Below are 25,313 nucleotides of genomic sequence, written 5' to 3' on the forward strand. Positions count from 1 at the left end.
AAAACGTAAACCCTCTCGTACTTCCCAAACTTCCAAGTCCGGCAACGATCCGGAAGAGTGAAAGCCCGGCTCCCAGAAGTCCTGCCATAGTCACCAAAAAGACTTACACTGTCGCAGACCCTAGTAGTTCCAGAAACTCCCCAATTTTACTGTCATCAAAAATCCCCTCTTCTCCTCCTACTAAAAAGCAGCGAAGTGAAATCATGAACTTAACGTGGCCCTGCCGGGAGCCTTTCCTGGATAATGCCCTAGATCAACTTTTAGCACCAGATGACACCCAGCAGCCCGCTCCTGTTACGCCTGGTGACGAGGACAAAGCATGGGACGACGAAGATGGCAGTTACCCAGATGTGAGCCGAGAGGGGACCCTAACACCCATGACCGAAGCCAGTTGGATGGATGAGTGCTTCACCCCCTCCACCTGCCCGGGGACACCAGATGCAACGCTGGATCTGCCGACACAGCAGCCATCTGCTGTTGAGCGTTTATCTGCTTCTGGCCAAGTAGGAGACACGGCATACTCCACTCCCAAAATAAGCTGCCATTAAAGTTGTATTTGTTGGACCTTTTGCGGGCTTTCCATTTTGTGGAGATTACTGTCATGTCTGTGTAATCATGTTTTGTTTTAAGTCATGTTTTGTTTAGTTTCTGGCTTTTCACTCCCTTGTCTCGTTTGCATGATTACCGTATTTTCCGCACTATAAGGCGCACCTAAAAACCACAAATTTTCTCAAAAGCTGACAGTGCGCCTTATAACCCGGTGCGCTTTATATATGGATGAATATTAAGATTCATTTTCATAAAGTTTCGGTCTCGTAACTACGGTAAACAGCCGCCATCTTTTTTCCCGGTAGAACAGGAAGAGCTTCTTCTTCTACGCAAGCAACCGCCAAGGTAAGCACCCGCCCCCATAGAACAGGAAGCGCTTCTTCTTCTACTGTAAGCAACCACCCGCCCGCATAGAAGAAGAAAAAGCGCGCGGATATTACCGTACGTTCATTTCCTTTGTGTGTTTACATCCGTAAAGACCACAAAATGGCTCCTACTAAACGACAGGGATCCGGTTCATGAAAAGACGCAATCTCTCCATCCGCACACGGATTACTATTTCACAGCAACTGATATTCCTGTGAACCGCACTGTGGATACAACGGGAGCACGTACGGTGAATATTCGCACCACAGGGAATGAGAAGTCATCCTTCACTGTGGTTCTAGCTTGCCATGCTAATGGCCAGAAACTTCCACCCATGGTGATATTCAAAAGGAAGACCTTGCCAAAAGAGACCTTTCCAGCCGGCGTCATCATAAAAGCTAACTCGAAGGGATGGATGGATGAAGAAAAGATGAGCGAGTGGTTAAGGTAAGTTTAAGTTTACGCGAAGAGGCCGGGTGGCTTTTTTCACGCAGCTTCGTCCATGTTGATATACGATTCCATGCGCGCCCACATCACGCTGGTTTTAATATATTATTAAAGTTTGACTGACCTATTTGACTGTTTTTTGACATTCCTTTAGCGCAGTTAGATGCGGCTTATAACACGGGGCGGCTTATAGGTGGACAAAGTTTTGAAATATGCCGTTCATTGAAGGCGCGGCTTATAACCCAGGGCGCCTTATGGTGCGGAAAATACGGTACTCATTAGTTTCACCTGTTCCACGTTTGGACTCATTGTGCACTCTTGTTTGTCACCATAGCAACCATTAGTTTTCACCTGTCACGTCACGCACCTGTTTCACGTTTTGAGTCACGCACCTGTTTTTGTTAATCATGTCTGTGTTATTTAAGCTTTTCATTTTCTGTTGTTCGTCCTGACGACATCTCCACATTTATGCTTATGTACTCTCTTCATCCTCTTAAGATCCTGCTTCATGTCCCTTGTCAAAGTAAGTTTTTGTTCCATGTTTATAGTCTTTTTGTTTTTCACAGTTTGTTCTCCGCCACTGTGCGTGCTTTTCATTTGTACTTTTTTGCTATAGTCTTTTGGTTTCATAGTTTATTCTCCGCCACTGTGCGCGCTTTCATTTATTCCTTTTTTTTTGATAATAATAAATAAATCATGTACCTTCATTCCCGTCTCGCCCGAGCCAACTTTCCGTTGCATCCCGGAAAAGCTGACGACCTACTGTCATGACTTGGTCTTGGGTGTGTGCTTTTCCGGGATGCAACGGAAAGTTGGCTCGGGCGAGACGGGAATGAAGGTACATGATTTATTTATTATTATCAAAAAAAAGGAATACCGTATTTTCCGCACCATAAGGCGCCCTGGGTTATAAGCCGCGCCTTCAATGAACGGCATATTTCAAAACTTTGTCCACCTATAAGCCGCCCCGTGTTGTAAGCCGCATCTAACTGCGCTAAAGGAATGTCAAAAAAACAGTCAAATAGGTCAGTCAAACTTTAATAATATATTAAAACCAGCGTGATGTGGGCGCGCATGGAATCGTATATCAACATGGACGAAGCTGCGTGAAAAAAGCCACCCGGCCTCTTCGCGTAAACTTAAACTAACCTTAACCACTCGCTCATCTTTTCTTCATCCATCCCTTCGAGTTAGCTTTTATGATGACGCCGGCTGGAAAGGTCTCTTTTGGCAAGGTCTTCCTTTTGAATATCACCATGGGTGGAAGTTTCTGGCCATTAGCATGGCAAGCTAGAACCACAGTGAAGGATGACTTCTCATTCCCTGTGGTGCGAATATTCACCGTACGTGCTCCCGTTGTATCCACAGTGCGGTTCACAGGAATATCAGTTGCTGTGAAATAGTAATCCGTGTGCGGGTGGAGAGATTGCGTCTTTTCATGAACCGGATCCCTGTCGCTTAGTAGGAGCCATTTTGTGGTCTTTACAGATGTAAACACACAAAGGAAATGAAACGTACGGTAATATCCGCGCGCTTTTTCTTCTTCTACGCGGGCGGGTGGTTGCTTACAGTAGAAGAAGAAGTGCTTCCTGTTCTATGGGGGCGGGTGCTTACCTTGGCGGTTGCTTGCGTAGAAGAAGAAGCGCTTCCTGTTCTACCGGGAAAAAAGATGGCGGCTGTTTACCGTAGTTACGAGACCGGAACTTTATGAAAATGAATCTTAATATTAATCCATATATAAAGCGCACCGGGTTATAAGGCGCACTGTCAGCTTTTGAGAAAATTTGTGGTTTTTAGGTGCGCCTTATAGTGCGGAAAATACGGTAAATGAAAGCGCGCACAGTGGCGGAGAATAAACTATGAAACCAAAAGACTATAGCAAAAAAGTACAAATGAAAAGCACGCACAGTGGCGGAGAACAAACTATGAAAAAACAAAAAGACTATAAACATGGAACAAAAGCTTACTTTGACAAGGGACATGAAGCAGGATCTTAGAGGATGAAGAGAGTACATAAGCATAAATGTGGAGATGTCGTCAGGACGAACAACAGAAAATGAAAAGCTTAAATAACACAGACATGATTAACGAAAACAGGTGCGTGACTCAAAACGTGAAACAGGTGCGTGACGTGACAGGTGAAAACTAATGGTTGCTATGGTGACAAACAAGAGTGCACAATGAGTCCAAACGTGGAACAGGTGAAACTAATGGGTAATCATGCAAACGAGACAAGGGAGTGAAAAGCCAGAAACTAAACAAAACATGACTTAAAACAAAACATGATTACACAGACATGACAATTACGGTCCAAACTCCTGAAAGAAGCTTATTTTGGGAGTGTAGTTTTGGGGAAGGTGTCATCGGTGTGGTATGATGCATGGTGTGTCGCCGCATACGAACCGCAAAAGGCTTTTAGGGAGAGATCTGCTTGTGGACGCTTCTCGTGCTGAGAGAATTGCTAATAAGATGTCTGTGCACGCCCTTACTTGCCTGAGACAACATTGTTGTGTTGGTCTTCGGGCTCACCTGGGATGTTGACGCAATGATGCAGACTTTGAGATTGTAACTTCCTGATATGCTCCTGTGTTAAGCTCGGGTCAAAACACATTTTTCTCTTAAAGGGGGGACTGCACTTTTTTATGTTGCCTATCGTTCGCCATACTTATGGGAGACAAGAAGCCAAAAAATGTTGTTTTTGCATTCTAATGATGAATGTGCTGAGGAATTAGTTCCGGCGATGATTAAAATGACCAAAATACGGTAAATCGGTAAATATTGTACATATTACATATTGTTATGAATGTGCTTATTGCTGCATTATATATATACTTGCAGTGTGTATATTGTACATATTACATATTGTTATGAAGGTGTCTGTTACTACATTATATATATACTTGCAGTGTGTATATTGTACATATTACATATTGTTATGAAGGTGTCTGTTACTACATTGTATATATACTTGCAGTGTGTATATTGTACATATTACATACTGTTATGAAGGTGTCTGTTACTACATTATATATATGTACATACTTGCAGTGTGTATATTGTACATATTACATATTGTTATGAAGGTGTCGGTTACTACATTATATATATGTACATACTTGCAGTGTGTATATTGTACATATTACATATTGTTATGAAGGTGTCTGTTACTACATTATATATATACTTGCAGTGTGATATTACATATTGTTATGAAGGTGTCTGTTACTACATTGTATATATACTTGCAGTGTGTATATTGTACATATTACATATTGTTATGAAGGTGTCTGTTACTACATTATATATATACTTGCAGTGTGTATATTGTACATATTACATATTGTTATGAAGGTGTCTGTTACTACATTATATATATATATATATTTACTTGCAGTGTGTATATTGTACATATTACATATTGTTATGAATGTGCTTATTGCTGCATTATATATATACTTGCAGTGTGTATATTGTACATATTACATATTGTTATGAAGGTGTCTGTTACTACATTATATATATACTTGCAGTGTGTATATTGTACATATTACATATTGTTATGAAGGTGTTTGTTACTACAATATATATACTTGCAGTGTGTATATTGTACATATTACATATTGTAATGAAGGTGTCTGTTACTACATTATATATATACTTGCAGTGTGATATTACATATTGTTATGAAGGTGTCTGTTACTACATTATATATATGTATATACTTGCAGTGTGTATATTGTACATATTACATATTGTTATGAAGGTGTCTGTTACTACATTATATATATACTTGCAGTGTGATATTACATATTGTTATGAAGGTGTCTGTTACTACATTATATATATGTACATACTTGCAGTGTGTATATTGTACATATTACATATTGTTATGAAGGTGTCTGTTACTACATTATATATATTCTTGCAGTGTGATATTACATATTGTTATGAAGGTGTCTCTTACTACATTATATATATGTATATACTTGCAGTGTGTATATTGTACATATTACATATTGTTATGAAGGTGTCTGTTACTACATTATATATATACTTGCAGTGTGATATGACATATTGTTATGAAGGTGTCTGTTACTACAGTATATATAAATATACTTGCAGTAAGTATATTGTACATATTACATATTGTTATGAAGGTGTCTGTTACTACATTATATATATACTTGCAGTGTGATATTACATATTGTTATGAAGGTGTCTGTTACTACATTATATATATATATATATATATATACTTGCAGTGTGTATATTGTACATATTACATATTGTTATGAAGGTGTCTGTTACTACATTATATATATATACTTGCAATGTGATATTACATATTGTTATGAAGGTGTCTGTTACTACATTATATATATGCTTGCAGTGTGTATATTGTACATATTACATATTGTTATGAAGGTGTCTGTTACTACATTATATATATACTTGCAGTGTGTATATTGTACATATTACATACTGTTATGAAGGTGTCTGTTACTACATTATATATATATATATATATACACTTGCAGTGTGTATATTGTACATATTACATATTGTTATGAAGGTGTCTGTTACTACATTATACATATACTTGCAGTGTGTATATTGTACATATTACATATTGTTATGAAGGTGTCTGTTACTACATTGCAGTGTGTATATAAAACGTTGATGGAGTTGTTTAAGAGGGCTTTGAAGGCTTTTTTTATCATCTTTTATCATCCTAAAAAAGACTTTTCTTTTCTCTCATAATGATTGTGAACGATAGGCTAAATTTTGGCACGTGCGAGCTGCTTTGCAAGCATTTGGCGATGGATTTGTCTTGTCTGGACTCTCCGGCATGCCATGCCTGACTTACCTGCAGCGAGTGGATTTGAGTGGCAAACAAGAGAATTCAATTGGATAACTGCAAGAGAGTGTGTGTGCAACAAATGCGGCATATTGCAGAGTGTTATTGATTGCTCCTCCTGCGCTTGAAGCCAAACACGGAATTTTCCGCTCAAAGGCCCACACCTTGACTATGGTCTGCTCTGCAGCTCAAGTCGGTCATACGTCGCACCAAAGAGACGGCCAACGTGCATCCCATGTACAGGGACGGAGCGGTGCGGCGTAAAATGGGACCTATTATTGTCAATAAAAGCAGATCGCAGGATCAGCTCATTGAGGAGCTGCAGGGGAAACTGGGAATCGGCCGCGTGGAACGCCGCCATAAACAACGCTCTGACGACTGGTTGACGGAGGGCGTCATCGTGATGTCCAACCCGCAGAGAACGCGGGAAGAGAGGGCCCTCCCTCCTGTGGACAAGGTAGCGCTTTGAGGTTCCTTGCTTGCTCGCATTTCTTCTTCCCTTTTCTCGTTTCTTACTTTCTTTGCTCTTCTCTGCCATTCCTGTTCTCGTCCAACTGTTGCAGATCATCATCCCTCCCGAATCTCCCGTCCCTCAGAGGAAAGTTATCTGTCCGCCAAAGTCCCCGCCAGCCCCCAAAAGCGTACCCCCTGTCAAACAGACACCTCCGCCACTGCCTCTGCCACCTCCGCCTCCGACCCCTCCCCCGCCCCGGGAACCAACCCCTCCTCCTCCCAAGGAGCCGACTCCCCCCCCAAGGGAACCCACACCGCCTCCTGTCCTGCTCCCTCCGTCACCGAGCCCTCCGCCCAAACCTGTCACCCCACCTCCGCCTCCGAAGGTGTTTCTATCAGTGGGTTGTCAGACTGAGTATGACCCCCTCTTCCCACCTATGCAGGCATGGATCACCTCTCTTTACTCTTACCTTACACTCAAATCTAGTTACAGTCGTGGTCAAAAGTGTACATACACGTGTAAAGAACATCATGTCATGGCTGTCTGGAGTTTCCTACAACTCTTATTTTTTTGTGATGTAGTGATTGGAGCACATACTTGTTGGCAGAGGTGGGTAGTAACTCGCTACATTTACTCCGTTACATCTACTTGAGTAACTTTTGGGATAAATTGTACTTCTAAGAGTAGTTTTAATGCAACATACTTTTACTTTTACTTGAGTATATTTATAGAGAAGAAACGCTACTTTTACTCCGCTACTTTTATCTACATTCAGCTCGCTACTCGCTACTAATTTTTATCGATCTGTTAATGCACGCTTTGTTTGTTTTGGTCTGTCAGACAGACCTTCATAGTGCCTGCGTTTCAACAAATACAGTCACTGGTGACGTTCACTCCGTTCCACCAATCAGATGCAGTCACTGGTGACGTTGGACCAATCAAACAGAGCCAGGCGGTCACATGACCTGACTTAAACAAGTTGAAAAACTTATTGGGGTGTTACCATTTAGTGGTCAATTGTACGGAATATGCACTGTACTGTGCAATCTACTAATAAAAGTTCCAATCAATCAATCAAAAATGTGAAGGAAAAAAGACCCTTTTTTATTTCAACCGTACACCCCGTCAAAAGCCTAAAGACTGACTGCACAGTTCCTGTCTTCACAATAAAAGTGCCGCTCCATCGCGCCTGCGCTTTCAAAATAAGAGTCTCCGAAAGCCAGCGCAAACAAGCTAGCAAGCTACGGAGTTTGCCGCCAATGTATTTCTTGTAAAGTGTATAAAAACGAATATGGAAGCTGGACAAATAAGATGCCAAAAAGCAACCACTTTCATGTGGTATTAGACAGAAAGGAAGACTTTTTTTTCTCTTCCATTCGAAAATGTGGACGTTATCATCACTACTGTCTGATTACAATCAATGCAAGTCATCAGAATCAGGTAATACACCAACTTATATTCTTGTCTTCATGAAAGAAAGGAATCTATATGTGTTAAACATGCATGTATATTCATTAAAACACCTTTAACATGTAAACAAAAACGGCAAAATAAATAAATATAAATTATATACTGTATATATCAATGTATGTATGTATATATATATATATATGTGTGTGTGTGTATATATATATATATATATATATATATATGTGTGTGTATGTTACTCATTAGTTACTCAGTACTTGAGTAGTTTTTTCACAACATACTTTTTACTTTTACTCAAGTAAATATTTGGGTGACTACTCCTTACTTTTACTTGAGTATTAAATCTCTAAAGTAACAGTACTCTTACTTGAGTACCAATTCTGGCTACTCTACCCACCTCTGCTTGTTGGTCACAAAAAACATTCATGAAGTTTGCTTCTTTTATGAATTTATCATGGGTCTACTGAAAATGTGAGCAAATGTGCTGGGTCAAAAGCATACCTGCCAACTACTCCGGTTTTCCCGTAATTAGTACGGTTTTCATCAACCTATTCCGGGTTACGGTTGCAGTGATAAAAAATACAGTTTTTCATTAATTAAAAAAATATATATTTTTTTAAGTTTTATTCACGAAATCGCGTAACAACAATGACAATCGACACTGCTTCCCGTAACTTCCTATCGAGCCATTCCGAATGCCATGCGCGAGGCTATTTATAGCACCGCTGCCAAGCACGAGGCACCAGTTGCCATTGTTTCCAAACGAGCGAACGATCATGGAATCAGCCGGAGAAAAATCGCAAAGGAGTCTTAAACCGAAAAGAAAACTGCAGTCATTCCGTGAAGAATATTCAAAAGCCTATCCGGGAATAATTATCCGTTCCAAAAAGGGTGAAAACTACGCGAATTGCACCTTGTGCAGACAAGATTTTTCGATCGGACACGGAGGAATTAGCGATGTAAAAGACCACGTTGGGACAAAAAAACACAAGTCTAATGCCGTTGCTAGCGATACAAGTGGAAAACTTTCAACGTTTTTCGTCGCCCAAACAGATTCTTTGGGTGTGATAAATGCCGAAGTTTTATTTACGGAGGCAATAATTGAGCAAACAAAAAGGTAATGACACCAATGTTATCTATTGGAATTGTTTAGTACTGTTATACTGTTAAAAGTGTTTATACTATTTATGCTTTCAAGTCCAAGTTGAAGAAATCTTGTTAAATGTTGACAGCATAACTACCAAAATACAGAAGTATGTCCTTAATATTTTTGCAGTGCTATTTCTGTTGAAAAGTTCAAATGATTACATTAGAGATGTGATGTGCCACTTTTCAAGTGTCTGATGGCTTCAATTAATTTTCATTCATTTTTCATATTTTGAATTCTTTTGAAAGGCTTACAAAAAAACTACATTTGAATTGTAATTCCATGCTATTGACAGGACTATTAATTTTAATGAAGTTAGCTTACCATGTTTACAGTATGATAATTGTGATAGAAATGTGAATTTTAGGCACAGAATATTTTTTACAATTGAACAAGGCAGTAGATTATACAAGCTTGGACAGAAAGTTAATAATGACACCAATTTTTTTTTTTAATGGAATTGTTTAGTACTGTTTTACCATTTGTTTACTGTAAAAAGTGTTTATACTCTTTATACTTTCAATTAACAAATTGAAGTCTTGTGAAAGGTTGACAGGATAACTGGCATTAACTGTCAAAATAATGTCAAACTATTGAAGTTAGCTTACAGAATAAACATGTCAATCAACCCATATGATTTTTGCTGTAATATTTTTGTTTTGAAAAGTCACTGTGACTGATAGAAAAGTGATGGTTTTAGCAACATTTTAACCTGTCTGAATGCTAATAATCATTTTGCGTTGGGGGGCGAAGCCTGAACCCCCCACCAGGACTTTGTCCTGGACCTACTGGGCCCTGGACCCTGGCTACTAGGTTTTTCTGATTTCAAAAGTTGTAAAAAAGTATACATTGCACTACCATGAGCTAATGCAACGAAATTACGTTCTTATCAAGTACAATGACAATAAAAAGGAAGTCTAAGTCTTAGTCTAACAATGTTAATATTTGCTTACATGTCCCTTGGCAAGTTTACCTGCAATAAGGCGCTTTTGGTAGCCATCCACAAGCTTCTGCTTGAATTTTTGACCACAAAATTGGTGCAGTTCAGCTAAATGTGTTGGTTTTGTCTGACATGGACTTGTTTCTTCAGCATTGTCCACACGTTCAGTTTGAGTTTTGCATAGCCTTCCCTAAGCTTCAATGCCTTTTCTTAGCAGGTGTTCCTGGGATTAAAGGCCTCACCTTTTCTCCTCCAAACATATTGCAGGGTATTGTGGCCAAACAGCTCCATTTTTGTTTCATCTGACCACAGAACTTTCCTCCAGAAGGTCTTATCTTTGTCCAAGAGTTGTAGAAATGATTGGAAACTCAAAACAGCCATGACATGATGTTCTTTACAAGTGTATGTACCGTATTTTCCGCACCATAAGCCGCCCTGGGTTAAAAGCCGCGCCTTCAATGAACGGCATATTTCAAAACTTTGTCCACCTATAAGCCGCCCCGTGTTATAAGCCGCATCTAACTGCGCTAAAGGGAATGTCAAAAAAACAGTCAGATAGGTCAGTCAAACTTTAATAATATATTAAAAACCAGCGTGATGTGGGCGCGCATGGAGTCGTATATCAACATGGACGGAGCTGCGTGAAAAAAGCCACCCGGCCTCTTCGCGTAAACTTACCTTAACCACTCGCTCATCTTTTCTTCATCCATCCATCCCTTCGAGTTAGCTTTTATGATGACGCCGGCTGGAAAGGTCTCTTTTGGCAAGGTCTTCCTTTTGAATATCACCATGGGTGGAAGTTTCTGGCCATTAGCATGGCAAGCTAGAACCACAGTGAAGGATGACTTCTCATTCCCTGTGGTGCGAATATTCACCGTACGTGCTCCCGTTGTATCCACAGTGCGGTTCACAGGAATATCAAAAGTCAGTGGAACCTCGTCCATGTTGATAATGTTCTCTGGCCGGATCTTTTTTTCAGCTATCTTGTTTTTACAATATGCACGGAAAGTAGCCAGCTTTTCTTGAAAGTCTTTAGGCAGTTGCTGTGAAATAGTAGTCCGTGTGCGGATGGAGAGATTGCGTCTTTTCATGAACCGGAAACCTGTCGCTTAGTAGGAGCCATTTTGTGGTCTTTACAGATGTAAACACACAAAGGAAATGAAACGTAATATCCGCGCGCTTCTTCTTCTTCTACCGGGGCGGGTGGTTGCTTACAGTAGAAGAAGAAGCGCTTCCTCTTCTATGGGGGCGGGTGCTTACCTTGGCGGTTGCTTGCGTAGAAGAAGAAGCGCTTCCTCTTCTACGGGGAAAAAAGATGGCGGCTGTTTACCGTAGTTGCGAGACCGAAACTTTATGAAAATGAATCTTAATATTAATCCATATATAAAGCGCACCGGGTTATAAGCCGCACTGTCAGCTTTTGAGTAAATTTGTGGTTTTTAGGTGCGGCTAATAGTGTGGAAAATACGGTACACTTTTGACCACATGTATGTACAGTCTTGTGCTGTATTTCCCTGAGGATGGACTTTAAAGTCTGTTTTTGGCACTGGTCCCCCATGAGCTGGAAAGGCGTACTCAGTCAGTCCAGGTTACGAGTGGCGCTGACACCCAGGCGGGGTGAGACACTGAGCCCCTTTTCTAATTCCGACATGTGACGGCGCCAAGAGTCGTGTGTTCCGAGTCGGGAGTGCAGAGTTTAAGAGCTTAGGGGCAAGTAGAGCGTCACCCCTCCTGGCCATGTGCAGGAATGGTCGGCTTGTGGAAACCTCATCTGCCGTATGACTGCACACTTATAGCCTGTCCTGCTGGACGCTCATTAACTGGTCCCACTAGCTCAGAGACCGGTATGCCAGTATACCATCATCACCAATTTTAGAAATTCTTGATCTTCAATGATAGGTTTGACGAAGAGGTCTATTTTCAATTCTTCACCGAAAGCAAAAAAACGATTACGCCGCCGTCTTGTGATGATTGACAGACCTCAGATTATTGTCAATTGAAATAAAGTCCTTTAGAGAGAAGAGATACTGAGAGTGTAACGCAGTTCAGTCACTTTTGGTTTGGTCAGAACTAGCATACTTGCCAACCCTCCCGGATTTTCCGGGAGACTCCCGAAATTCAGCGCCTCTCCCGAAAACCTCCCGGGACAAATTTTCTCCCGAAAATCTCCCGAAATTCAGGTCCTCCACAATATAAAAAAGCGTACCTGCCCAATCACGTTATAACTATAGAATGATGGAGGGCGAGTTCTTGGTTTCTTATGTGGGTTTATTGTTAGGCAGTTTCATTAACGTCCTCCCAGTGTGGCAACAACACACAACAACAGCAGTCACTTTTTTGTATGCCGTAAAGCAGTTCGTCTGCCGTAAACAGCAATGTTGTGACACTCTTAAACAGGACAATACTGCCATCTAGTGCATTTGATGAAAGCACTTTTGTGCGTGCCACACAGCAATGCATCATCAGAGAGGGTGTTCAGCATGGTTCGAAAAATACTGACAGAGAATAGAACAAGGATGGACAATTCAACCCTTAACTCAACAATGAGTAGATGAGTGTTATGTGTGTGTATATGTGTAAATAAATGAACACTGAAATTCAAGTATTTATTTTATATATATATATATATATATATATATATATATATATATATATATATATATATATAATAAAATATGTATATATGTATAAAATAAAATAAATATATATATATAAATATATATATATATATATATATATATATTTATATATATATATCGCTAGAATTCACTGAACGTCAAGTATTTCTTATATACAGGTAAAAGCCAGTAAATTAGAATATTTTGAAAAACTTGATTTATTTCAGTAATTGCATTCAAAAGGTGTAACTTGTACATTATATTTATTCATTGCACACAGACTGATGCATTCAAATGTTTATTTCATTTAATTTTGATGATTTGAAGTGGCAACAAATGAAAATCCAAAATTCCGTGTGTCACAAAATTAGAATTATTACTTAAGGCTAATACAAAAAAGGGATTTTTAGAAATGTTGGCCAACTGAAAAGTATGAAAATGAAAAATATGAGCATGTACAATACTCAATACTTGGTTGGAGCTCCTTTTGCCTCAATTACTGCGTTAATGCGGCGTGGCATGGAGTCGATGAGTTTCTGGCACTGCTCAGGTGTTATGAGAGCCCAGGTTGCTCTGATAGTGGCCTTCAACTCTTCTGCGTTTTTGGGTCTGGCATTCTGCATCTTCCTTTTCACAATACCCCACAGATTTTCTATGGGGCTAAGGTCAGGGGAGTTGGCGGGCCAATTTAGAACAGAAATACCATGGTCCGTAAACCAGGCACGGGTAGATTTTGCGCTGTGTGCAGGCGCCAAGTCCTGTTGGAACTTGAAATCTCCATCTCCATAGAGCAGGTCAGCAGCAGGAAGCATGAAGTGCTCTAAAACTTGCTGGTAGACGGCTGCGTTGACCCTGGATCTCAGGAAACAGAGTGGACCGACACCAGCTGGACTGCTGCTGAGTGGTCCAAAGTCATGTTTTCTGACGAAAGCAAATTTTGCATTTCCTTTGGAAATCGAGGTCCCAGAGTCTGGAGAGGCACAGGATCCACGTTGCCTGAAGTCTAGTGTAAAGTTTCCACCATCAGTGATGGTTTGGGGTGCCATGTCATCTGCTGGTGTCGGTCCACTCTGTTTCCTGAGATCCAGGGTCAACGCAGCCGTCTACCAGCAAGTTTTAGAGCACTTCATGCTTCCTGCTGCTGACCTGCTCTATGGAGATGGAGATTTCAAGTTCCAACAGGACTTGGCGCCTGCACACAGCGCAAAATCTACCCGTGCCTGGTTTACGGACCATGGTATTTCTGTTCTAAATTGGCCCGCCAACTCCCCTGACCTTAGCCCCATAGAAAATCTGTGGGGTATTGTGAAAAGGAAGATGCAGAATGCCAGACCCAAAAACGCAGAAGAGTTGAAGGCCACTATCAGAGCAACCTGGGCTCTCATAACACCTGAGCAGTGCCAGAAACTCATCGACTCCATGCCACGCCGCATTAACGCAGTAATTGAGGCAAAAGGAGCTCCAACCAAGTATTGAGTATTGTACATGCTCATATTTTTCATTTTCATACTTTTCAGTTGGCCAACATTTCTAAAAATCCCTTTTTTGTATTAGCCTTACACAATATTCTAATTTTGTGACACATGGAATTTTGGATTTTCATTTGTTGCCACTTCAAATCATCAAAATTAAATGAAATAAACATTTGAATGCATCAGTCTGTGTGCAATGAATAAATATAATGTACAAGTTACACCTTTTGAATGCAATTACTGAAATAAATCAAGTTTTTCAAAATATTCTAATTTACTGGCTTTTACCTGTGTATATATATATATTTATATATACATAAATTGATATATACAGTATATCATTTATATTTATTTAGTTTGCCGTTTTTGTTTACATGTTAAAGGTGTTTTAATGAATATACATGCATGTTTAACACATATAGATTCCTTTCTTTCATGAAGACAAGAATATAAGTTGGTGTATTACCTGATTCTGATGACTTGCATTGATTGTAATCAGACAGTAGTGATGATAGCGTCCACGTTTTCAAATGGAGGAGAAGAAAAGTTCCTCCTTTCTGTCTAATACCACATGAAAGTGGTTGGTTTTTGGCATTTTATTTGTCCAGCTTCCATATTCGTTTTCACACACTTTACAAGAAATACATTGGCGGCAAATTCCGTAGCTTGCTAGCTTGTTTGCGCTGGCTTTCGGAGACTCTTATTTTGAAAGCGCAGGCGCGATGGAGCGGCACTTTTATTGTGAAGACAGGAACTGTGCAGTCAGTCTTTAGGCTTTTGACGGGGTGTACGGTTGAAATAAAAAAGGGTCTTTTTTCCTTCACACTTTTGATTGATTGATTGAAACTTTTATTAGTAGGTTGCACAGTACAGTATATATTCCGTACAATTGACCACTAAATGGTAACACCCCAATAAGTTTTTCAACTTGTTTAAGTCAGGTCATGTGACCGACTGGCTCTGTTTGATTGGTCCAACGTCACCAGTGACTGCATCTGATTGGTGGAACGGAGTGAAACGTCACCAGTAAGGCAGGCACTTTGAAGGTCTGTCTGACAGACCAAAACAAACAAAGCATGCATTAACAGATCGATAAAAATTAGTAGCGAGTAGCGAGCTGAATGTAGATAAAAGTAGCGGAGTAAAAGTAGCGTTCCTTCTCTATAAATATACTCAAGTAAAAGTAAAAGTAAGTTGCATTAAAACTACTCTTAGAAGTAAAATTTATCCCAAAAGTTACTCAAGTAGATGTAACGGAGTAAACGTAGCGAGTTACTACCCACCTCTGGAAATATACGCCACACTGTGAATCCACACCAAACAAGAATGAGGAAAAAAGATAAACTACTTTTTTTTTTTAAAAAAGCACTTTGACTTTTCTTCTCTATTTTTTAAATGGACAGCATTTTATTTTATTTTTTATTTTATTTTTATTTTTATTTTTTTATTTTATTTTATTTATTTTATTTTATTTTTGTCCTGTCCAGCTTCTCAGGAAAATCATATGGTAGATGTAGATGCCCATATCGGCTGTTCAGATGACCAAACTAATAGCTGGGAGAAAGGAGCAGTGTGTGTTGTGATGTCATGTGCATGGTGATAATGACACCTCTGCAATGTTTTTTTTAGATCAAGTCCCAGGGAAAGACGTCCCCCACCGGACCACTGAAACCAGCCAACAAGCTGGACAACATGCTGGGCAGCCTGCAATCGGACCTGAACAGACTGGGAGTCCAGACTGTGGCTAAAGGCGTGTGTGGTGCATGCAATAAGCCCATAGTTGGACAGGTGAGTTCACCACTTTGTTTTATTCAGGATTTTCCTGCTCCAGTGTGTTTGAACCATTGTTGGGCCCCCAGGACCCCCCAAAAAATATCTGCTTCTCTGCTGGGGTCTGTATGGGCTGCAGCTGTAATACACTTTTCCACCACTTGTGGCAGTAATGACAATATCAATATCAATAGCTTTTTATGCACAAAAAATATGACTACAGTGGTGAAGCTGTATTTTAATTTACACTTTAGTTTAGTTGACTGTCAAAAATAGATATAAATTAATAATATAAAAATAAGTATTCATTATTAGTTACAGAACTTTATGTAAACGTATTTTGTCATCGGTTATTTATGAGTACATTTGATGAGTACGTATTTGTCCAATCAGCCTGACCTAAGTCTAAGGTTTATGTGTTAAATAAATGATCATCTTTGTGATGAACACATGGTTTGATATTGTCAAAAACAAAGAGTTAATATTTGAATTGGCCCTGGGCGCCAAGGTCAGAAAGGTTAAGAAGCACTGTTCTAGTCCATAGACCACTAACACAGACCTAGTCTATAGACCACTAACACAGACCGAGTCCATAGACCACTAACACCAACCAAGTCTATAGACCACTAACACAGACCTAGTCTATAGACCACTAACACAAACCTTGTCTATAGACCACTAACACAAACCTCGTCTATAGAACACTAGCACAAACCTAGTCTATAGACCATTAACACAAACCTAGTCTAAAGACCACTAACACAAACCTAGTCCATAGCCTACTAACACAGACCTAGTCTATAGACCACTAACACAAACCTAGTCAGCTTGTGAGCGTCTTCTCAAAGTATTTATTTCAAATATCTCCTTCTATTATTAAAGTTTGTGTGGTATTATGTGCACATGTAAATGATGTCAAAGCAGGAAGAAACAAACACAAAGGTAGATATTTTCAGAAGTGCACATTTCCTCCACACCAGTCTTGATCAAAAAAGTACACTGACTAATGTGGTCTAAAAAAAAAAAAAGTTACTTCCAGGCTATCATGTTCATCTTGTGTGAGCTAAAAAAGGCGCCCACAGATGACTGGCACCTAACACCTAACACCTAACACCTAACACCTAACACCTAACACCTAACACCTAACACTGTACAGTGCATACACTAACTATTGTTCTTATGGCCTTAACAGTGTTGTTGTTACTGCCTTATTATAAGCAAAATGGAATAAATTCTTTTTTTGTCCTCAAAATACCCCGTAATGACAATGAAAACAGTTGTTTTTTAATGCAAATGTATTAAAGATAAAATATCACATGTACAAACCCCGTTTCCATATGAGTTGGGAAATTGTGTTAGATGTAAATATAAACGGAATACAATGATTTGCAAATCCTTTTCAACCCATATTCAATTGAATGCACTACAAAGACAACATATTTGATGTTTTTTTTTGCAAATAATTAACTTAGAATTTCATGGCTGCAACACGTGCCAAAGTAGTTGGCAAATGGCATGTTCACCACTGTGTTACATGGCCTTTCCTTTTAACAACACTCGGTAAACGTTTGGGAACTGAGGAAACTAATTGTTGACGCTTTGAAAGTGGAATTCTTTCCCGTTCTTGTTTTATGTAGAGCTTCAGTCGTTCAACAGTCCGGGGGTCTCCGTTGTCGTATTTTACGCTTCATAATGCGCCACACACATTTTCGATGGGAGACAGGTCTGGACTGCAGGCGGGCCAGGAAAGTACCCGCACTCTTTTTTTTACGAAGCCACGCTGTTGTAACACATGCTGAATGTGGCTTGGCATTGTCTTGCATGAAAAAGACGACACTTAGATGGCAGCATATGTTGTTCCAAAACCTGTATGTACCTTTCAGCATTAATGGCGCCTTCACAGATGTGTAAGTTACCCATGTCTTGGGCACTAATACACCCCCATACCATCACACATGCTAGTTTTTGAACTTTGCGTCGATAACAGTCTGGATGGTTCGCTTCCCCTTTGGTCCGGATGACACGATGTCGAATATTTCCAAAAACTCGTCAGACCACAGAACACTTTTCCACTTTGCATGAGTCCATTTTAGATGATCTCGGGCCCAGAGAAGCCGGCGGCGTTTCTGGGTGTTGTTGATAAATGGCTTTCGCTTTGCATAGTAGAGCTTTAACTTGCACTTACAGATGTAGCGACCAACTGTAGTTACTGACAGTGGTTTTCTGAAGTGTTCCTGAGCCCATGTGGTGATATCCTTTAGAGATTGATGTCGGTTTTTGATACAGTGCTGTCTGAGGGATCAAAGGTCACGGTCGAAACAAGAGTTAATATTTGAATTGGCCCTGGGCGCCAAGGTCAGAGAGGTTAAGAAGCACTGTTCTAGTCCATAGACCACTAACACAGACCTAGTCTATAGACCACTAACACAGACCTAGTCAAAAGACCACTAACACAGTCCTAATCCATGGACCACTAACACAGACCTAGTCCATAGACCACTAACACAGACCTAGTCCATAGACCACTAACACAAACATAGTCTATAGACCACTAACACAGACCGAGTCCATAGACCACTAACACAAACCTGGTCTATAGACCACTAACACAAACCTGGTCTATAGACCACTAACACAAACCTAGTCTATAGACCACTAACACAGACCGAGTCCATAGACCACTAACACAAACCTACTCTACAGCCCACTAACACAAACCTCGTCTATAGACCACTAACACAAACCTACTCTACAGCCCACTAACACAAACCCAGTCTATAGACCACTAACACAAACCTAGTCTATAGCCCACTAACACAAACCTAGTCTATAGACCACTAACACAAACCTTGTCTATAGACCACTAACACAAACCTAGTCTATAGACCACTGACGCAAACCTAGTCTATAGACCACTAACGCAAACCTAGTCTATAGACCACTAACACAAACCTAGTCTATAGACCACTAACACAAACCTTGTCTATAGACCACTAACACAAACCTAGTCTATAGACCACTAACACAAACCTACTCTATAGGCCACTAACACAAACCTACTCTATAGCCCACTAACACAAACCCAGTCTATAGACCACTAACACAAACCCAGTCTATAGACCACTAACACAAACCCAGTCTATAAACCACTAACACAGACCTAGTCTATAGACCACTAACACAAACCTAGTCAATAGACCACTAACACAAACCTACTCTATAGATCACTAACACAAACCTTGTCTATAGACCACTAACACAAACCTCGTCTATAGACCATTAACACAAACCTAGTCTATAGACCATTAACACAAACCTACTCTACAGCCCACTAACACAAACCTTGTCTATAGACCACTAACACAAACCTACTCTATAGCCCACTAACACAAACCCAGTCTATAGCCCACTAACACAAACCTACTCTATAGCCCACTAACACAAACCTTGTCTATAGACCATTAACACAAACCTAGTCTATAGACCACTAACACAAACCTAGTCTATAGACCACTAACACAAACCTCGTCTATAGACCACTAACACAAACCTAGTCTATAGACCATTAACACAAACCTAGTCTATAGACCACTAACACAAACCTTGTCTATAGACCACTAACACAAACCTCGTCTATAGACCACTAACACAAACCTAGTCTATAGACCACTAACACAAACCCAGTCTATAGACCACTAACACAAACCTAGTCTATAGACCACTAACACAAACCTAGTCTATAGACCACTCACACAAACCTCGTCTATAGACCACTAACACAAACCCAGTCTATAGACCATTAACACAAACCTACTCTACAGCCCACTAACACAAACCTTGTCTATAGACCACTAACACAAACTAGTCTATAGACCACTAACACAAACCCAGTCTATAGACCATTAACACAAACCTACTCTACAGCCCACTAACACAAACCTCGTCTATAGACCATTAACACAAACCTACTCTACAGCCCACTAACACAAACCTCGTCCATAGACCACTAACACAAACCTTGTCTATAGACCACTAACACAAACCTACTCTATAGCCCACTAACACAAACCTACTCTATAGACCACTAACACAAACCTTGTCTATAGACCACTAACACAAACCTACTCTATAGCCCACTAACACAAACCTTGTCTATAGACCACTAACACAAACCTCGTCTATAGCCCACTAACACAAACCTAGTCTATAGACCACTAACACAAACCTCGTCTATAGACCACTAACACAAACCTAGTCTACAGACCACTAACACAAACCTCGTCTATAGACCACTAACACAAACCTAGTCTATAGACCACTAACACAAACCTTGTCTATAGACCACTAACACAAACCTAGTCTATAGACCACTAACACAAACCTCGTCTATAGACCACTAACACAAACCCAGTCTATAGACCACTAACACAAACCCAGTCTATAGACCACTAACACAAACCCAGTCTATAAACCACTAACACAGACCTAGTCTATAGACCACTAACACAAACCCAGTCTATAGACCACTAACACAGACCGAGTCCATAGACCACTAACACAAACCTAGTCTATAGCCCAGTAACACAAACTTCGTCTATAGACCACTAACACAAACCTTATGTATAGACCACTAACACAAACCTCGTCCATAGACCACTAACACAAACCTTGTCTATAGACCACTAACACAAACCTCGTCCATAGACCACTAACACAAACCTTGTCTATAGACCACTAACACAAACCTAGTCTATAGACCACTAACACAAACCTAGTCTATAGACCACTAACACAAACCTTGTCTATAGACCACTAACACAAACCTCGTCTATAGACCACTAACACAAACCTAGTCTATAGACCACTAACACAAACCTCGTCTATAGCCCACTAACACAAACCTACTCTATAGATCACTAACACAAACCTTGTCTATAGACCACTAACGCAAACCTAGTCTATAGACCACTAACACAAACCTAGTCTATAGACCACTAACACAAACCTCGTCTATAGACCACTAACACAGACCTTGTCTATAGACCACTAACACAAACCTCGTCCATAGACCACTAACGCAAACCTAGTCTATAGACCACTAACACAAACCTAGTCTATAGACCACTAACACAAACCTCGTCTATAGACCACTAACACAGACCTAGTCTATAGACCACTAACACAAACCTAGTCTATAGACCACTAACACAAACCTCGTCTCTATACCACTAAAACAAACCTCATCTATAGACCACTAACACAGTCCGAGTCCATAGACCACTAACACAAACCTTGTCTATAGACCACTAACACAAACCTCGTCTATAGACCACTAACACAAGCCTCGTCTATAGACCACTAACACAAACCCAGTCTATAGACCACTAACACAAACCTCGTCTATAGACCACTAACACAAACCTAGTCTATAGACCACTAACACAAACCTACTCTATAGACCACTAACACAAACCTCGTCTATAGACCACTAACACAAACCTCATCTATAGACCACTAACACAAACCTCGTCTATAGACCACTAACACAAACCTAGTCTATAGACCACTGACGCAAACGTAGTCTATAGACCACTGACGCAAACGTAGTCTATAGACCACTAACGCAAACCTAGTCTATAGACCACTAACACAAACCTAGTCTATAGACCACTAACACAAACCTAGTCTATAGACCACTAACACAAACCTAGTCTATAGACCACTAACACAAACCTCGTCTATAGACCACTAACACAAACCTCGTCTATAGACCACTAACACAAACCTAGTCTATAGACCACTAACACAAACCTACTTTATAGCCCACTAACACAAACCTCGTCTATAGACCACTAACACAAACCTACTCTACAGCCCACTAACACAAACCTCGTCTATAGACCACTAACACAAACCTACTCTACAGCCCACTAACACAAACCTCGTCTATAGACCACTAACACAAACCTAGTCTATAGACCACTAACACAAACCTCGTCTATAGACCACTAACACAAACCTCGTCTATAGACCACTAACACAAACCTAGTCTATAGACCACTAACACAAACCTACTTTATAGCCCACTAACACAAACCTCGTCTATAGACCACTAACACAAACCTACTCTACAGCCCACTAACACAAACCTCGTCTATAGCCCACTAACACAAACCTCGTCTATAGACCACTAACACAAACCTACTCTATAGACCACTAACACAAACCTTGTCTATAGACCATTAACACAAACCTAGTCTATAGACCACTAACACAAACCTAGTCTATAGACCACTAACACAAACCTCGTCTATAGACCACTAACACAAACCTTGTCTATAGACCACTAACACAAACCTAGTCTATAGCCCACTAACACAAACCTACTCTAGTTAATGATTATTTGCAAAAAAAAAAAAATGTTTATGAGTTTGAACATGAAATATGTTGTCTTTGTAGCATATTCAACTGAATATGGCTTGAAAAGGATTTGCAAATCATTGTTTATATTTACATCTAACACAATTTCCCAACTCATATGGAAACGGGGTTCGTACAACGCACTTTAATCCATTTCAGTCTGACAGCCCTGCTTTATAGTATAAGAATGATGCATTTACACACAACAAATATATATTTTTAATTGTGCATCTTATGTGAAGTGACTTGCTGTGTCTCAGGTGGTGACGGCCATGGGGAGAACGTGGCACCCGGAGCACTTTGTGTGCACTCACTGCCAGGACGAGATCGGCTCCAGCAACTTCTTTGAGCGCGAGGGACAGCCCTTCTGTGAGAAGGACTACCACATGCTCTTCTCGCCGCGATGCCACTACTGCAACGGACCCATACTGGATGTGAGTATATTAGTTACTTATTCACCGCCTTTGTGACACCTTCACACACACACACACTCATGCGCTGGTGTCCATGATGAACACACACACACACACACACAATGTGTCAATGAGGGGAAGTGGACTTAGAACAGGGACTGTCCCACATGAGTCATGCCAACATTTTCCAGTCCACCACCTCCTAAAGCAGCCAGCATGTGTTGTTTATACTCACAACACATGAGAAGCTGAGTGAAAAACTGTACTGGAGAATCCTAGTATTACTGTAGTCCTTCACTGCAAAAACTGTACTGGAGAATCCTAGTATTACTGTAATACTACACTGCAAAAACTGTAATGGAGAGTCCTAGTAATACTGTAGTACTGCGCTGCAAAAACTGTACTGGAGATTCCGAGTATTACTGTAGTCCTGTACTGCAAAAACTGTACTGGAGAGTCCTAGTAATACTGTAGTCCTGCACTGCAAAAACTGTAATGGAGAATTCCAGTATTACTGTAGTCCTGCTCTGCAAAAACTGTACTGGAGATTCCTAGTATTACTGTAGTCCTGCACTGCAAAAACTGTAATGGAGAGTCCTAGTAATACTGTAGTACTGTGCTGCAAAAACTGTACTGGTGAGTCCTAGTATTACTGTAATACTACACTGCAAAAACTGTAATGGAGAGTCCTTGTATTACTGTAGTACTGCGCTGCAAAAACTGTACTGGAGAGTCCTAGTATTACTGTAATCCTGCACTGCAAAAACTGTACTGGAGAGTCCTAGTATTACTGTAGTCCTGCACTGCAAAAACTGTACTGGAAAATCATAGTATTACTGTAGTCCTGTACTGCAAAAACTGTACTGGAGAGTCCTAGTAATACTGTAGTACTGCGCTGCAAAAACTGTACTGGAGAATCCTAGTATTACTGTAATACTACACTGCAAAAACTGTAATGGAGAGTCCTAGTATTACTGTAGTCCTGCACTGCAAAAATTGTACTGGAGAGTCCTAGTGATACTGTAGTCCTGCACTGCAAAAACTGTACTGAGTATTTTAAAGAGTATTTTAGAAAAAAAAAAGTACTAATTTGACTGGATAAGTCATCCTAAATTAAGAAATTAGCAGGACTTTTAAGATAAAAAGAAGTATTTTATTTTGAAAACCAGCTAATCTTAAATTAAAAATCCTGGGGGTGTTGCAGAATCTTAAAACGTGCAAAAAAACCTCATTTGAATATTTTATTTGAACACTTTTAAACTACAAAAGACAATGTTCATGCTCAAATCAAGATGATGGCGTCAAGTCACTGACTAAAAATAAGTAAATAGCTCGTAAAACTAGGGACATTTCTAGAAATAAAATCCAAAATCTTGGCAAGTGTCACATCATTTGTAGTGTGCAACAGAGGTGTGGACTCGAGTCACATGACTTGGACTCGAGTCAGACTCGAGTCATGAATTTGATGACTTTAGACTCGACTTGACAAAATGTAAAAAGACTTGCAACTCGACTTCGACTTTAACATCAATGACTTGTGACTTCACTTGGACTTGAGCCTTTTGAATTGACATGACTTGACATGACTTGCTACTTTCCCCAAAACCCAAAGATGAAAAAGTTATTCGGGAGCGCTCCGTATTTTGCATTGTGTACTTGTCTATCAGCGTTGCGTGTGTCAGCTGGTGTGCTCTCAGGACAACAGCCAATCAAATTAGATCTACTTTGTTTTCATCACACAGCATTCATCCAATCAAATTGCAGGAAGAAGACATGTCCAAACCACACGCCAGTGAACAAAAAATGATACCTAAAATAATTTCGTTTTGGGTATAAAAATTACGAGGTGGTCAACACAAAACGGTTTGCAGTATGCAACACATGCGGTTCCAAAATGACTGATGGAGAGGCAACAACTTCCAACTTCGTCCGGCATTTGAAGTTGCACAAAGAACGGTAAGTTTTGAATGTAAGATAACGTTTATTGGCTAAGTAACGTGACTTTTATTTGCTGTGTAGTTAAATCAGTGAGGCTGTAAACTCACTGCTAACGTTATAACGTTATTGCAAACACGGGAATCTGTTGCAGTTCACTACCTTATCCATACTTTTTGTTCAGTGATTTTTTTTTTAAGCAGGGTTACGTTAGTCAATATATCACACGTAACGTTAGACGGCGGTCAGCAGCACCGCGTATTTTAGCCACCTAAAAAAAGACAAAAATAGTCAAATAAAGGTCAGTTAAAATGTATACTATATTAGGAATATGTGTACCGTTTTAGCTAGCTTTCTGACATACTGTTGGTTGTTTACCTCAGTGGTCCCCAACCATGGATCGCTTGGTATCGGGCCGCACAAGAATTTTTTTTTTTTCTTTTCTTTTTTTAATTAAATCAACATAAAAAACACAAGATACACTTACAAGTAGTGC

General features: G+C 40.0%; 2 protein-coding genes across 2 annotated transcripts in view; both read left to right on the forward strand.

Annotated features, from left to right (window-relative positions):
* The window catches only part of LOC133578397 (paxillin-like), a 79,063-nt gene that overhangs the window by 41,375 nt on the left and 12,375 nt on the right, over nucleotides 1-25,313 (forward strand). The window contains exons 7-8 of the mRNA XM_072912651.1: nucleotides 15,909-16,067; nucleotides 22,730-22,903. Of these exons, the coding sequence (XP_072768752.1) occupies nucleotides 15,909-16,067; nucleotides 22,730-22,903 (333 nt within the window). The remainder of the gene's footprint in view (nucleotides 1-15,908; nucleotides 16,068-22,729; nucleotides 22,904-25,313) is intronic.
* On the forward strand, nucleotides 6,226-11,794 carry LOC140677611 (uncharacterized). Its single transcript, XM_072912627.1, has 3 exons — nucleotides 6,226-6,677; nucleotides 6,784-7,180; nucleotides 11,751-11,794. Exons 1-3 carry the CDS (start codon nucleotides 6,456-6,458, stop codon nucleotides 11,792-11,794), a joined length of 663 nt encoding a protein of 220 aa, XP_072768728.1. The 5' UTR covers nucleotides 6,226-6,455.

The sequence above is a fragment of the Nerophis lumbriciformis genome, linkage group LG38 (genome assembly GCF_033978685.3).
Source record: "Nerophis lumbriciformis linkage group LG38, RoL_Nlum_v2.1, whole genome shotgun sequence".
NCBI classification, from domain to species: domain Eukaryota; kingdom Metazoa; phylum Chordata; class Actinopteri; order Syngnathiformes; family Syngnathidae; genus Nerophis; species Nerophis lumbriciformis.

Bases quoted from the DNA above. Each gene is read 5' to 3' on its own strand.
- LOC140677611 (XM_072912627.1), top strand. From the start codon at position 6,456: ATGTACAGGGACGGAGCGGTGCGGCGTAAAATGGGACCTATTATTGTC. The intron at 6,678-6,783 runs GTAGCGCTTTGA...CAACTGTTGCAG, and splicing joins CCCTCCCTCCTGTGGACAAG to ATCATCATCCCTCCCGAATC. The intron at 7,181-11,750 runs GTACATACACGT...GTCCCCCATGAG, and splicing joins TTACAGTCGTGGTCAAAAGT to CTGGAAAGGCGTACTCAGTC.